Source organism: Colias philodice, chromosome 9, assembly GCF_061535455.1.
Source record: "Colias philodice isolate Cphi_HAF_F1 chromosome 9, ilColPhil1 Martin Lab GWU primary, whole genome shotgun sequence".
NCBI lineage: Eukaryota > Metazoa > Arthropoda > Insecta > Lepidoptera > Pieridae > Colias > Colias philodice.
Window position 1 is genome coordinate 8,982,076 of NC_143094.1, and position 17,165 is coordinate 8,999,240.

General features: G+C 35.0%; 2 protein-coding genes and 1 long non-coding RNA gene across 3 annotated transcripts in view; 1 reads left to right on the forward strand and 2 right to left on the reverse strand.

Moving 5' to 3' along the window:
* Positions 1 to 482: 482 nt before the first annotated feature.
* On the reverse strand, positions 483 to 1,355 carry LOC149486008 (uncharacterized). The gene is made up of 2 exons (XR_016316087.1): positions 985 to 1,355; positions 483 to 717 (listed from the first exon to the last, which is right to left on the reverse strand). It is a non-coding gene; the product is annotated as an uncharacterized LOC149486008 (long non-coding RNA).
* A 2,176-nt stretch (positions 1,356 to 3,531) lies between these two features.
* LOC149486009 (late secretory pathway protein AVL9 homolog) lies at positions 3,532 to 10,444 on the forward strand. The gene is made up of 7 exons (XM_089699296.1): positions 3,532 to 3,726; positions 3,898 to 4,095; positions 4,332 to 4,548; positions 5,001 to 5,190; positions 5,852 to 6,561; positions 6,642 to 6,825; positions 8,894 to 10,444. Exons 1-7 carry the CDS (start codon positions 3,658 to 3,660, stop codon positions 9,273 to 9,275), a joined length of 1,950 nt encoding a protein of 649 aa, XP_089555422.1. The 5' UTR covers positions 3,532 to 3,657; the 3' UTR covers positions 9,276 to 10,444.
* Positions 10,445 to 15,152: 4,708 nt separating this feature from the next.
* Arms (Ankyrin repeat-rich membrane spanning) overlaps positions 15,153 to 17,165 on the reverse strand; it is a 33,735-nt gene continuing 31,722 nt past the window's right edge. The window contains exon 27 of the mRNA XM_089699297.1: positions 15,153 to 16,446. Within this exon, the coding sequence (XP_089555423.1) occupies positions 15,500 to 16,446 (947 nt within the window). The 3' untranslated portion in view covers positions 15,153 to 15,499. The remainder of the gene's footprint in view (positions 16,447 to 17,165) is intronic.

Genomic DNA, 17,165 nt, shown 5'->3' on the forward strand with positions numbered 1-17,165 from the left:
GGATAGGTAATTTCAAATTTTAAGATTCGTTTAATTTGGAATTATTCATTTACGATGCGTATTGACTGCCTTGCATTGTATGGTAGTGGTATTTATAAAAAAATATTATTAGGTATTTCGGTTTAGGTTGTTTTTATGGTTTCATAAAAAGGTACGTATTTTTTCCTGTTTTCATAGATTCATTCATTGAATTATACGGAACCCTTCGTGCGCGAATCTGACTTCCACCTAGTTGATCTTTTTACAAATCAATAGTCGTATCCTACTAATATTATAAAAGCAAAAATATATAAGAATGGACATATTTTGATACTCTTTCACGTAAAAACTACTGAATGAGTTTTTATGGAACTTTACAATTATATAGTTTAAACATCAGAATAACATATAAGCTACAATTTACCACAGGAAAATAACTCATTCCCACAGGAAAAAATTGGTACAAGTTTAAAAAAAATTGCTTCAAATAAAACAAATAAACATTTATTTTTTTAACAACATTTTATTTCGATACTTAATTACCAAATTACAATATTTATTATTTAAAATAGATGCCACCTTAAACTTGTGGCACAGCATCTCTGCAAAGCACTTTACTTTTCTTCCCGTCTGATTCGAAATGATTTGATCAAGGCCGAGAATGTTTTGAAGGCTTCCAATTTTTCCTGTGCTATAGCTTTAACTCAAACATCTTTTAATTGTTCTCAAGCCAGAAACCTGCAAATAACAATAAAATCCATACTTAAATACCTTTTTTTTCTCCTAACCTAAAGCAGTCATTATCAATGAAGTACTTCGTTCCTACTCAAGTATCGATAATTGCACAACACTATGGAAGTTATATTTTGCATTTTTTCTAAAAACTAAGCTGATTATGATTTCATTTCAATGATTACGGTTAGATAAAACATAGATGATTAAGAAAATAAGGTAAATTAACTTATTTATCATACAATTAACAAAAAAATTGATCAAAACACTAACCTGTGAAATGACAAATTTCTATCTTCGTCCGATTTCACATTACTACGGCTTTTACAGCCGTAAGCAACACAAGCCATGTTATCTTTAGTCAATTGTCTTTTCATAAAATAACAAATTAAACTAAAACACTCGTTTTTCACTTCAAAAATAATAATTAAAATCACCATGCGTCCGTGACCAGACTGGTCACTGAAACAAATTGACATGGGCACATGTCATTTCAAACTGTCGAACTGACATATATCTGTCCTCTTTTTTCGCATGACATTTTGCCATAAGCCAAAAAGGCCAAACTAGTGCTATATTGTTCAATTAATTGTTACTTCTCCAGGCTTGATAATTGCTCCGAGTTTACCAATGTGATATCTATTGTCTATAGAATTGAAGTATTGACAATGAGGAAACATAAACATGATTTATTTATCGAAATAAATTTTATTTTATACATAATTTCTTCATCAAGATGTTATTTTTTGAATTAAGTCAATTTAAAGCGTAAACAAAACTTTAAAGCGTAAAATCATTTGTATTTATCTATTTTACATTTGCTTCGATTTGCTACATAACGAAATATGATAATAATTAAATTAACCCCTTACCGCATACAAAGCCATATATGGACGACGAAGTTCATGAATTTTTTATAGGCTAACCATAAACAATATCTAAAAAAACTACCTTACATCTTAAACAGCATTTCATCGAGAATTGGAATGTAATTAATTTATACAGTGTAAATAATATCCATCAGATATATTAGAGATTTAGTCTAGCGCGTGCGACGGTTTGGGTGCGCGGAAAAAACCGTGATTTTCAAATTAAGATTTCAATATCAAAAAGGTGAGTAAAGCCATGAAAAAAAATATTACTTCATTCTTTAGTCTTTCTAAAATAAGGTAAAACATTTGGTTTGGTTGTTTTTTTGCTTTAATCGTGTTTTTTTTAACTTTTCCAAATCTGTCATATTTGGCTTCGTATGCATTCCGTCCAAAATATATTATGTCATATGTGGCTTGGTATGCATTCAAGGATACTTTCACTGATTGTTCCAGTATCGATCCCGGACACTTTTATCTCACTGCTAAGCATGTCAATATCATATCATCATCAATAAATACAGACTCATGCTATATGCCACTGTATAATTTTTAATTAGCCGTTTCAGAGCAAATGCGAAAGTCAGGGAAAGCTCTTATTACCAAAAGACGTGGTCGTCTCTCAAAAACTTAGGAACATCGGCATCTCTCGAGTCTCCTCAGTATTCCTGACTCGCCAATTGCCGCAAAAAAGCTACGAAAAACTCCTGCAAGACATCTAGATTTTCACTTTGATTCTGTACCATCTGATGGCATTAGTCATTACCCAATTTGGTAGAAGAGCACCCGTCAGCTATGCCTATATTGTTGTTCAAATTTCGTTCTTTCACGTTATGTGAAAAATATAACGTGTTTTTATGTTTTAATGACAAACGTACCTAATTGTTTTAAGCAATTTCACGAAGTATAAGTTGGTTGTGATTCTGGGTGATATTCAGGTATCCATATAAAGTACTAACATTTCGCCCGCGGCCTCGCCCGCTTTTTCAAAGAAAACCCTGCATAGTTCCCGTTCCCGTGGGATTTCCGGGATAAAACCTATCCTATGTGCTAGTCCAAGTTACCCTCTATATTATGTGTGCTAAATTTCATTAAAGTCGGTTCAGAAGTATTTGCGTGCAAGAGTAACAAACAAACACATACACATACATCCACCCTCACAAACTTTCGCATTTATAATATTAGTAGGATAGGATTTATGTAAAATATATGTAGTATATCAGTTGACTTAGCATTCAGGATACAAGCCTAAGTTTAGTTTGGGGCTTAGCAACCATGTGTGTGAAATTAGTCCGGAATATATTTTTATTTAATTATTTAGTTACTTTTTTCTAATTGCATACGAAGCCATATATGACAGAAAAAATACAACAAACACTGCATACGAGTCCATATATGGCGCCGTTTCATATTTTCTATAATATAAGTAAATAATTTTTTTTCTCAATTTGATCTCATAATGTAAGGTCTAATAAACACTTTTTTGCAAAAAAATAATTTTTATTTCATCTCCTTAATAATTCATGCAATAAGGGGTTAAAAAAAAAAAATTTTCTAAGTATGTATAATCTTAGTGTATAGGATACATACAGACACAATAGAAAATCTATTGTGTCGTGGCCCGATCGGGCCGAATTCAGTCGGAATAAAATATAGAAAAACTTTAAGAAATATATGGTGGAATTAAGAAGCTCAGTATGATATTTTTTTTAAGTTATATGAGTTTAGGTGTAGTTTATTATAAAAACAACTTTTATTAAGGTTTATTATGGCTTTTCTTTATTAATAAGTTTTGCAATGAATGATAAGAGGGTTATGAGCTTGAGTTTATATTTATGACTCATAAGTGTAAACCATCGACAATCGCAATAAGATTTTTGCAAATTGCAATTGCACATATTCTGACATTTGTCAAATTATAAAATAAGATTATGTCAATTGTCATTGTCAATTGATTTTATGATTTGTCAAGGTTCCTGAAATTGCACTTGTAGAAAAAATTAAATTTCAAGTCTTATTATGTTGACTGCTATACATGTGAATATGTTATTCTCTTTGCTCCATACATGAGATTAAAATGGCTTTAATAAATGAACCAGTGTTAAACATTATAGTTGTAGGCTTCCATCACAAAAAAGGATGTCAGGTAGGCGTCATTACTTCACAATAATCGATATTGTTAATCTGTTGTTATGGTGCGATAGAAAAAATATAAAAACATGCATAAAATGCAATAATTAATTTCCAACATTATTGCTCATAAAGGAAGTAGGACTTTTAGAATGACTTCTCACTTCAGTATTGTTTTGATTTTCAGGTAGAACACTGTTATCCCGAGTTGGTGCCAGGACGGCCCTCGGAACTGCCACCAGTTTGGAGATATTTACCTGCACTAGCACTACCTGATGGGTCACATAACTTTCTATCTGATACAATATTTTTTAATTTGCCAGATGTATCAGATCCAACACAAACTGTATATGGTATATCATGTTTCCGACAAATTCCTGTAGAGGTATGTTATGATATAGCCTTTATCCATTTGTATATCATTATAGCAATCATAACATTTTGCATAACTTAATTCTTAAGTTTCTGGCAATTATAGGAGGTAATGGTAAAGTTAATTTTGAAATAAGTAGGCAGTATGGAAGTGATTAATACCAAACTGTTTAACTTAGCGCTTATTTCTATAAGTTGTATATTGCTTATTAATACTTGCCTCATTATTTTTTATCTTTTTTATTACAGCAAGTTATTCAGAAAACGGAAGATATGACCAGAAGTTCTGTGCAAAAAAGTGTGTGTGTGATTTGTCGAGCTCCATTATTTGGTAGATTGGCTGTTAAAATGGAGCTTGTGGTACGAGCTTGGTTCTTACAAGGTGACTTTTCACAGACCAAACTGCTTGAGGATGCATATAAACATCTTAATAGTTGTCCTGTACAAATTGATCAAACATTAGAAGGTGAGTTGTTATTTACATATAAATGTATGCAATAATAATTTGTTGGCAAATTGTGCGGATGTGAAATTTATTATAAAAACTTTGTAACCACAATTCTAACAAATCAAAGTTCATTACATTTCATTACACAGTATAGAAGTTATACAGTTTAAATAAATTGTGTTCGTGTAATAGTTTTTAATATTGTAATTGTTTGCGTCTTACTTACATGCACTTTAGTTTTGTTTCTGTAGAACCTAAGTAAGAGTGTAAGGATGAATCCCTAATACTTGAATAATATCCTACTCTACTTTATAAATGCAAAAGTACAGTATTAATTACTATATCTATCAGTGTAGTTTTACACAATTCAATCTTTGCTCTTTGGCTATTTGCCATGCATGCAATGACCTAAATCCTCTCATTCTTATATTCATATTATTTGTATGCTTAATTACTCATTCTCTTTGCAGGTTTATCAGTTCAAAAATTAGTGGAGAATTGGCGACACAAAGCTTTATTACTCTTTAAATTGTTGTTGTTGGGCCGTAAAGTTGTTATCTATGGATCACCTGCTGGTCAGCTGTCCACTGCTTTGTTAACTGTTATATCTCTACTGCCTCGTTGTTTAGAATATGGACTCTCTCGCTCAGCAAATGTTGTGTGAGTATGACGTCATTTTAGAATTTACTGTCTGATATTACATTCAGCTTATTATGTGAATGAGTCATTTGATAGTTATTTACTTATGTCATATTGGCAAATATTTTGTGTAACACCTTCAGTGATTCACCTGCAAAATAGATACATTTTTCAAATCAAGTTAGTCTAGTATAATCTCTTATATATAAAAATGAATCGCAAAATGTGTTGGTAAGCGCATAACTCGAGAACGGCTGAACCGATTTCGATAATTCTTTTTTTATTATATTCCTTGAAGTACGAGGATAGTTTTTATGTAGAGAAAACGTAAACATGTACCACGGGCGAAGCCGGGGCGGACCGCTAGTTTATGATAATTATGTATATTGATGTTTTTGGCTGCAAATTATGGGACCTATAAATAAAAAGAAGAACTTTTATCTATATTTATATATTTTTTTCAGATTTTTATTATTAAAAACAAGTTTTTTATCCCTGTTTAGCTTGTATTAAATGCAATAGGTATAAATTAAAAAAAAAATCTTCCTTTTACTCAGGAATCATGCAGATTTTGAGTTTATCTGGAACAAACATAAGAAATATCTAAGCTTCATAATATTAGTGTAGATTTAGTTCAGTGTAGATATAGCATGTTGAAATGATTAATATTCATAAATTTCAGACTGACAAGGCCTTTGTCTCCAGTTCCAACATTAATAGAAGAAACTGAAGAAGAATTAAGTGCAGAAATTTCAACAGAACCAATTTTTAATGGAACTAATCTCGTCGAGGAACTATCTCCCAAAGAGACTGGTAATCTTTCTTTGGATGAAAAAGATAGAGTTAGTCATCAAAGCTTTGATGAAACATTACTATCTGATGGTGACCGTCATGAGGTAACTGGGGTGAGGGAAAAGTGTCACAGCATCGGAGAGAAATATAAGCCACAAAAATCCGTCAATGAAGGTCAGCAAAGCCCTACTATGGCGAGGGACATGAGTGTAGACGGACTATATAATTTAACTGGACAAATTGACCAAGCAGAGTGTGGTTTTCCGTTGCCCCTATTTGAAGATGGCTATCTTTGCTTGCCATACTTGTCATTACAGTACTTGGATCTATTATCAGATTCTGCAGTGAAAGGGTTCGTTGTTGGCGCGTCAAATGTACTTTTTAAACAAAAGCGACAATTGTTTGATGTGCTTGTTGAGTTGAATGAGATGAGAATTGAGACTGCTGATTTAGCTCTTAGACGGCAACTGGCTTTGGGCACTGAAGACCTCAGGTTTGCTGACCATGTGGTCCGACATGGCGCAACACAAGGGGACTCATGGATAAGAGATCAATTTGCTAGCTATTTATTGTATTTGTTAAGGACATCTTTATTACCAGGTATGTTTCTAACAACAAATTTGTAAATATTTTAGAGTAAATTACAAAATTTCTCATAAAATTTATATTTTACTTTGCAGAAGGTAGTAGGGAGATAGAATCATATAACTCACAGTTTATGGCAGCTTTTAAAAACACACAAACATACGAAAAGTGGTTGAAAATGACAAATAATGGAGATGTTGAAGCTTTTATGAATTTAACTCCAATGCACCCTTTTTCCGGTCAACTGTCGGTAGCTGATATGAAACTAAAGTTTGCACAGTGAGTATATTTATGTACTAGCTTTCCGCCCGCGGCTTCGCCCGCATTTTCAAAGATAAAGCCGCATAGTTCCCGTTCCCGTGGGATTTCCGAGATAAAACCTATCCTATGTGTTAATCCAAGTTACCCTCTATATGTGTGCTAAAATTCATTGTAATCGGTTCAGTAGTTTTTGCGTGAAAGAGTAACAAACATCCATACAAACTTTCACATTTATAATATTAATAATAGGATAAGTAAAATTTAATTATTATACAGAAAATATAAATGTGTCAATGTAGTACTTTCTATGTGAGTCTACAATAAAAGGTGAGAGGGAAAGAAGAAACTCAAAGGTTATTTTTAATATCAAAAGTAATTAAAATCATAAACTAAGTTCAGAGAGGAATATTAAGTATAATTACCATTTTTTTTGTGTAATACAGAGTGAATTTTAAGTATAAAGGCACGTTCAATTTATGCGCTTCGTGTCGGACGGCTGCGGTGCCGAAGCGGTGCGTTACGATATGATATACGATCCTCTTTTTTCATACAAAACGCTCGGTGCGGCAACAGTGCGGCACTGCAAGCGTTCGGCGTACCGGCGAAATTGTCCGTACGCCGTACTTCTAATGCAACGCTTCGGCACCGCAGCCGTCCGACCCGAAACGCATAAATTGAAAGCGCCCTAATGCATGGATGGCGAAATCCTACGCAGCCATCACTCATGGAATCGCTTTTGATGAAAAAAAATTTGATTTAAAAAAAAACCATCAATCCTTGCCAGGAATCAATCCTGATGATTTAAAAAACATAATCGTATTTATTCTGGTACTGGCAATATTAGAAACAAATTCTTTAAATTATAGACGTACGGAAAATTTTCCGTAAAAAATAAATTGCTGCTTTTCATGCAAATAACATATTTTGTTCGAAATATTTTTATTTTATTTTATATCTCGTATGATCAATCAAATTCACTCCTAACTTGACTATGTTCTGATTTAAATTCTTGTTGCCGCGATAGGCCGCATCAAGGGAATAAAAGAAAAATAACCTTCTCCAAATTTAAAATTGGAATTAAGATGGCGCCCGAAGTTTTTTTATTTCATACTTGATTTTCGTTCGTAATAATTTTGCAAACTGTTTAATTTTGGATAAAAGTGATAATAAAGATTTTATGATGTTATTGAAAAATGGCAAACGTTTAGATAGAAGGGGTGATACATGCGCTTTAGTGTGGTAGGTTATTTACGTATCTTTTACAACAACATCATATTATATTCCCAACTGAACTTTTGAAAATAAACAAACATTCTTTAACAAATTTATTAATTTTCAAATTTTTAAGTAATGGTTCTTATGTAAAATGTAAAATATAGGAATCACGATAATCCTATATAAATTACTCAAAGACCTCGTCAAGATCGATTTTCGTACAATAGTTAGTACAGATTTTGGAAAACATATTTTAATTTAAAGTTTATGACGTAATGTTAACTTTCGAATAAATAATTTAGAAATTTGTAACGTGGAATTAATGTTATATAATTTTCTGTTGTTTTTTTATAAAATTTAAACAGACCATGAGGTTTTTTGTATCTGTATTTTTCGATACCCTTCTCGTTTCATCATTTGAAAACATTATGTACCTATTAGACTTGTATAATATCATCATCTGGTTGAATATAAAATAGCCCTTTGAACAGATATACATTATAGATGTGTCTGTGTTTTTTGTGTTTGTGCAATAAATAATTATTTATCTTTCTATTTTAAGTTTGCAGTTTGCATTTAAAAAATATTGAACCAATGGACTTTATGAGTGTGTGATAGGCTAGCATTGTGTTATTTATAGATTACTAGCTTACCGCCCGCGGCTTCGCCCGCTTTGTCTAAAACCTAATAAATTATATACTAAAACCTTCCTCTTGAATCACTCTATCTATTAAAAAAACCGCATCAAAATCCGTTGCGTAGTTTTAAAGATTTAAGCATACAAAGGGACATAGGGACAGAGAAAGCGACTTTGTTTTATACTATGTAGTGATATGTAGTGATTATTAAGAATATGAAATAATTATTTCAGCACCATGTCAACAACGGAAGGAGGGAGGAAGGTGAGCGCAGCGGTAGCGACGACCGGTCGTGCGGTGGCCACCACCTCGCGCGCGGTCGGCGGAGCCCTGTCGCAGGCTCGCGGAGCCCTGTCCGGCTGGTGGAGCGCCCTCACAGCTCCACCACCGAACCCAAATTCAAATTCAAATATATTTGAACCACCCAACTCCGCCATCCCCGCAGACGATGATAAATCTTCCGAAACAGCAGACGAGAAGCCCGACCCCCCTTCCGACGCCGAGGACGCTCTAGAAATAACAGATAATAAAAAAGACGACACCGAGGCCCCGGACCCCCCCGACAAACTGCTGCAAGACAACACGAGCGCACTCAACAAAATACAAGTCGTCTGAACCGGTCGTAGTCACTTTAGTTCTACTTGAATGTTACTAGATTCATTATTTATTCATATTTTTATATTTCCGTTTATCATCCGCTATTAATCGAAACGTAGTCTGTACAGTTGTTATTTAATTAGTTTAGCGTACTCTCTTTTTTATATAGTACCGTATTTTTATATATTGTTGGACACATTGCTTAGTCGAGTAGAAAATAATTCATGTGCCACAATAAAGTATACAATTGTACATAGATCGATCAGATTTTTTAATGCGAACGTGATGTTCATTGTTTTATGTAAGCGATTGTGAGATCTGAAAACACTTAACCCCATTTATGTCACAAAATATATAAATATGTGTAACGAAATGTACACGTTTTTATTATAATAATATATATTGTAGTTAAATTATTACCGCAATTTAAAAAAGTTACATTTACGTTAATGTGGCAACTATTTAAATAAATTTTAGTTCTAGCTACACATTGTAATGTTAAAGATGTAAGCGCCCGTAGAGTTCTGTGCACTGTATTTTGAAATGAATATTGAGACTTGGCGGTTTTATCTCTTGATATTAAAATGTCTATGATATTTAAATACCATTATATTACTCGTTTCTAGAAAAGTCAATTAAAACGAAAATATAAACGTATAAAAGACATTTGCACTCACATAAAAATACTATTAATATTTACTGAATATATCAGGCGTGTATTGTAGAATGGCACTTCAAATTTCCACTCTTTGGATAATAATTGTCAAAAATAAAATAAAGAAATAAAAGGTTTTTTTGTTTTTTGGAGATCGCTTATGAAAAATACTGTTATATGTTAAATCAAAAATACTGTTAGTGTGTAAACATCTTTACAGCTCCTGTGAATTTCCTCCTTGTGAAAAAAATTGGATGCGTAAAATGAAATAAACTGAATTTGTAGATTTTTTTATGGAAAGTACAAAGCCAGTAACTGATATAACCTGTTTACATAAAACTGGTAACACAGGGAAAGGAATGATACGAATTTAATGCCAGGCTATGAATGAATGTATTACGTGCGCTTCCTTATTAAGAGTTATCTTTTATTGTTATAATTTATATGATACTCATACGAGAATAAAAAAAAAAATCATTCGTTACTATGTAATTCGCGATCTCTAATATATACTTAATTTGTTTATCTAAGGATATACTAGTCCATTGAATAAAAAGTTCTAGAGTGCGTGAGTTAGTAACGTAAGATGTTTCTTCGGAAACATGTCAAGAGTCCCTAGGTAATAAACATACTAAAACCCCGGGCCACTAGGAGGAGCCCCGGAGTTCGGGGAGGGGGAAAATGGGTCCATTTTTTCATTTTTCGCTTAAATCTCAAAAACGGTACATGTTAGAGAAAAATTTCCAAGGAAAAGTTGAAAGGCCATAAAATTATCTACAAGTTGTACCTGAATCATTTTTTCCTATATCCTACCGTTTCTGAGTTATACGCAGTAAAACATGATTTTGGCTCAAACAATTTCCACATCAATCGATCAAAAAATATTTCTTTCTTCCAAAAAACTCAAAAGTGCAACTTGTGACCGGTACTGATAGATTGCTCTTAATTAGGTCTATAATTGGTAAAATAAACACATTCCTCCATGGAAGCCTTTAGGAGGAATCGATTGTCAAAATATTATATTATGGTAGTTTGAGTTACTGAACTTGATCTTTTTATTTTTTTCTTCCAAAAAACTCATAAGTGCAACTTGTGACCGGTACAGATAGATTGCTCATAATTGGGTCTATCATTGATAAAAATACCAGATTCCAACACGGAGGCGTTTACGGGGAATTGAATTTTATTAGGGTAGTTACGATACTTGAACTTTTTATTTTTTTTCTCCAAAAAAACTCAAAAGTGCAACTTGTGACCAATACTGATAGATTGCTCTTAATTAGGTCTATAATTAGTAAAATAAACACATTCCTCCATGGAAGCCTTTAGGAGGAATCGATTTTCAAAATACTATATTAGGGTAGTTTGAGTTACTGAACTTGATCTTTTTATTTTTTTCTTCCAAAAAACTCAAAAGTGCAACTTGTGACTGGTACTGTTAGATTGCTCTTAATTAGGTCTATAATTGGTAAAATAAACACATTCCTCCATGGAAGCCTTTAGGAGGAATCGATTGTCAAAATACTATATTAGGGTAGTTTGAGTTACTGAACTTGATCTTTTTATTTTTTTCTTCCAAAAAACTCAAAAGTGCAACTTGTGACCGGTACAGATAGATTGCTCATAATTAGGTCTATCATTGACAAAAATACTAGATTCCACCATGGAGGCGTTTACGGGGAATTGAATTTTATTAGGGTAGATACGATACTTGAACTTTTTATTTTTTTTCTTCCAAAAAAACTCAAAAGTGCAACTTGTGACCGGTACCGATAGATTGCTCATAATTAGGTCTACCATTGATAAAAAAAACCAGATTCCACCATGGAGGCCTTTAGGAGGTATTGAATTTTATTAGGGTAGTTACGATACATGAACTTTTTAACTAACTACCCTAATAAAATTCAATTCCCCGTAAACGCCTCCATGGTGGAATCTGGTATTTTTATCAATGATAGACCTAATTATGAGCAATCTATCTGTACCGGTCACAAGTTGCACTTTTGAGCTTTTTGGAAGAAAAAAAATAAAAAGTTCATGTATCGTAACTACCCTGATAAAATTCAATTCCCCGTAAACGCCTCCGTGGTGGAATCTGGTATTTTTAGCAATGATAGACCTAATTATGAGCAATCTATCTGTACCGGTCACAAGTTGCACTTTTGAGTTTTTTGGAAGAAAAAAATAAAAAGATCAAGTTCAGTAACTCAAACTGCCCTAATATAATATTTTGACAATCGATTCCTCCTAAAAGCTTCCATGGAGGAATGTGTTTATTTTACCAATTATAGAACTAATTAAGAGCAATCTATCAGTACTGGTCACAAGTTGCACATTTGAGTTTTTTGGAAGAAAGAAATATTTTTTGATCGATTGATGTTGAAATTGTTTGAGCCAAAATCATGTTTTACTGCGTATAACTCAGAAACGGTAGGATATAGGAAAAAATGATTCAGGTACAACTTGTAGATAATTTTATGGCCTTTCAATTTTTCCTTGAAAGTTTTTCTCTAACATGTACCGTTTTTGAGATTTAAGCGAAAAATGAAAAAATGGACCCATTTTCCCCCTCCCCCCACTCCGGGGCTCTTCCTAGTGGCCCGGGGTTTTAGTATGTTTATTACCTAGGGACTCTTGACATGTTTCCGAAGAAACATCTTACGTTACTAACTCACGCACTCTAGACCCCCCTTGGAGGGACTCATTCAATGGACTATACCTAAATTCAATTATGGTAAAATTAATTTAAGTAGATAATAATTTGTTCCTTTTATATTATGATACGCACTTTTGTGCTAAAGTCGGATGTGTACTTATTTTTCAGTACTACTCATAGTGGATATACTGGGTGTAATTATTTGTGCATGTTAAAATTAATTTGTTTTGAAGGTATGGAAATTTAAACACTAACGATTAAATATGATTTAGGTATTATAATTTTTTACAAAGAATTATAGGGATCTATGAATCGGTACGCTTTTAAATTACCTATATCAATATTTGTTTTGATTTCATGTTCTACATTGCGAAATATTTTTTTTAATTATCCTATTATATCTGCTTTGTGTAGTATTGTGTGTAATATTATTTTAAGAAATTGTACAATGTTATGAATAGCAATAGCTGCCACAATTTAATATATTCAATATTGTAAAAATCATTTCTACACTTTTCATAACACTCGTTATGTTGTTTTAAATTATTCTGTCCCTTGCCATTAACTTTATAATATAATTATATAAGATGATAATGTGTGCAATGACATTCTTATTTATGTATAATTTTCAGTTGTAGATGTGTATGCTGATTAAAATAAAAAGAATAAGCCTAAATCTACTTTATTTAATTTTCTTTCCTTATACCTATGAGAGGGAAACAGATACTCGTCCTGATCAAATTGGATGTTTAATTAATCATACCTAATTTGAGAAGACTGAAATATGGTTATGCATTCAGAACGCATATTTTTCTAAAGAGCAAACGTACCTAGGAATTAAGTTAATGAAAAATCTAAAAATACTGCAAAATTGATAAGGCATTGTCCTGATTTTTATTTTTAATTTTTAAAGATATGTGTGAGGTACGTTACCGGAATTAAGATTTGGACTTAAGAATCTGAATTCAGGCAGGCATTCTGATAGTTAAAGTACGACCTAAATAGATGGTTCTTAGCCGCCAACCATGGCTTGCAATGAGTGACTCATAGTGAATATAATTTTAGCAAATCATTTAATTAAAGGTTAACTAAGAATATAAAGATGCAAAACGAGCTCTTTATTTAAAAAAAAATGGTTTTGCTCTGCCGAAGTTTGAGTAGGATACGACCAAAAGTCGATTCTGTAGGTAGTGGTGCGGCTGCTGCCCGACGTCGCGTCGGCTGGACGCTCGTGCGGTGTTTCACTGTAGTCAGCTTAGCATGCTCGTCACTTCGTTCCTCGTTAACTTATAACGTAACGTTAACGTATAAAATATAAACTATGTATATATGCGTGACGTGACACGCTTGTTCTTTATCCGCCCACTTTTAACGTAAATTTCCGACTTCTCAGTAAAAATCCAATTTAATTTTATGGTTATTCTACTAACCATGTCATGTTATATATACCGATAGTGTAAATATGTTCCAATCAAAATATTGCATAAAGATATTTTCTATGTTGACCAATCATAAAGTCTCGTTGTCATCTAGCTCACGTGTAGCTCTTTGTTAAGTGAAAACATTTTGTGATTTTATTGACTGCAGTTTAATTTACTTTTCAATAAGTTTAAGCAATAAATGACTGTTGTGCATTATAATTATATATGTATGTTAAGAGGAGGCTCCCTAACATAATTTCTGGCACTGAGAGACCGGTTAGACCGCTACGGTGCTAGACGCTAACACAGCCGTAATAAAGTTGAATATCTTGTGCGCTCTTTGATCGCGTTCGAGCTCGAAACTAAATCTCGTGTCTCAATTCTTATTTCGTTTATAACTAAAGTAATTATTGATCTAGAGAGAAAATATCTTGGATTGGATAGTATATTTTCTTACTGTTAACATTTATTTTAGACATAAAGTCCAAGTAAATCTTAAAAAAAATGTAATAATCCTTAAAAAAGGCATAATTTTTGAATAAAAAATGAATCGAGCGAAAATGTAACAACTACGTAACTGTCTTGTACATATACTAAAGTTCCATTTTGATCGTATGTGTGACTGTTTCAGAATATTAATGCAAATTCACATAAAATTTAGGGAGCTTCCCCTTAATCTAGCTACTCGCCCTAGCTCTGTAGTATTTCTTGTAGTTCATGTAATGTGTATATGTTACAGTCAAAACCCTGAACCAGTCAATATCCTTATTGACGGTTATTAAGGTTATTGACTAAGGGCGTCGGTTAATATCCTTATTGACTGATTTTATCTGATAAAATCAGTTAATAAGGATATTGACCGATACCCTTAGTCAATAACCTTATTAACTGATTTAAAGAGCAGACATTCAGTCAATATAGGTTTTAACCAACGTACTGAATAGATTTTAACACTTAAACCTTTACAGAAAGATTTTATCAGATAAAATCAGTCAATAAGGATATTAACCGACGCCCTTAGTCAATAACCTTAATAACCGTCAATAAGGATATTGACTGGTTCAGGGTTTTGACTGTAGCATATATAACACGACTTTCTTTTATAATGATGTCTTTGTGTTTCATATATAATACAAGAGAATTGGATCAAATAAAATGCACCATTATTGAAAAAAATATTTATTATATATTATGATCACAAACAATGCTAAGTACCTAAGTCATAAATTTAAGCGATTATAGTTTGTAAATGCAAGTATAAGTCATACCGATATTTCCGTTTAAGTACATAACCTTGTACGAGATTTAATACATTATACATGTCTAAATAATTAAAATTTTTCGAGAACGTATCTAGTCTTTAACAATAATAAATCCTCCGATGCAGGCTCAGCATATTGTCAGACAGGGTATTCTATAATCCTGACACGCCATCCCGACATTCCATTATTGCTTTTGGAATAGTTCAATATGCGCTTTCGTTCATTCCGATGCGGGGATGGTTGTATCATCACACGGCAGAGTCGGGTTCGTCCCAAGGCCAGGGCGGGCCCGAGTCGAGCGCGTCCTGCCGCCACAGGGCGCGCGAGCCCTCCGTCGTGCCGTGAGCCAGCAGCCGCATGTTGTACGGCTCGACCATGTTCGATATGGAACCGTCGCTCGCCTCTCGGATCATGTCGATTTTGGGGTTCGTCGTCAAATATTTGTTCTCCGGGAGGTGGTCGAAGTCCGTGCCGCTCTCCCGGGGCGACTCGAGTTCGGTCAGATCCGATCGAGGCGAGAAGTCCGAGCTCGCCGTGCAGTCCTGCAGGCTGCGGTCGCCGCACTCGACGCCGAGCGCCCTCCCGTAGGACGAGTCGAGCGGCTCGCTGGCGCCGGGCGTGACGTCACGCGCCGGCTCGCTGGCGGACGGCGACGCCGCGCTCACGGTCGGCGACGACACCAGCGGCACCGACTCGTCGTCGCTCGGCGGCTCCTCCCGCGGCGGGCTGCGCTCGCGCGACCCCGAGTTCAGCGAGAAGATCTTGTCCTTGAACCTCGTCAGCCTCTCCGCGGAGCCGACTTTGCGCAGCAGGTCGGCCGGGCGGCGCAGGTTGCGCAGCTTCAGGTCGACGACGGGCGAGCCGGTGCGCGTGGAGTCGTCGACGGAGCGGCAGCGGTCGGCGAGGCGCGCGTCGGGCGCGTCGTCCGCCACCAGCAGCGAGGCGGGCCGCGAGCGGGCGGCGGGCGTCGCGCGCACCGGCGCCGTGAACGTGATCTGGCTGTCGTCCGAGTCCTCCTCGTTCTCCACCTTGAAGGTGACGGCGGGCGCGTCGGGCGCGCGGCGCAGGCGCAGGCTGGCGGGCGCGCGCGGGCTGGCCCCGCCCACCGCCCCGCCCATCGCCCCGCCCCCCGCCACGCTGCCCGCCCACGACGCGCCGCGCGGCACCACACGCGGCCGCGGCTCGCGCTCCTCGCCTGCAACTAATGTCAATTCAGTGAGCGCGCGTCCTTTTGGGCCGTGATATCGCAGTGAACAGAATACGACTCTTCTGAGCCGTCGGCCGCTTAGGAGTCTCGACGATGCGGGTATTTGCGCGAGTGAGACTACCGTTCGTATTCTGTTTACCGTGGTAATGTGTGAGCGGAGATGGGGTCTCTTTCGGTAGAAGTTAAATAAAACGAGATGTTAAATTTTCACTCTTTATTTTCTCCAAATTCAATAAATATTTCGATTGGAATGATAATCGTGGAAGATCCATAGTACTACGCTAAAACACCGTATGATATGTACGCGAATACAGATCTACTGCGACTAATACTAGGGAAGGCGACAGTCGGCTCGACCGACGAGTTTCTTACGATTTGAAGTTAAAACTAGTGCGGCTACTGGATAATCAATATTCACGACGATATACAATAAATGATCATCATCATAATATGTAATTACAAATTTTGTCATATCGAGTATACAATAAAATATAAATTAGAACGAAAAATTTCAAATTGAATTGCAATATTACAATCATTTAATGTAAATAATGTATTTTACAATGGCACAACGGGATATTTTAATGTTTCTTAAATATTTAATTTGTGTAGTGCTTAAAGCATGCACGTTTCACTAAATGAAGCACAGCCGATTTGAAACAATTTTTAACTAATAACTTACTACGTAATACTTAAAATTAATAGGA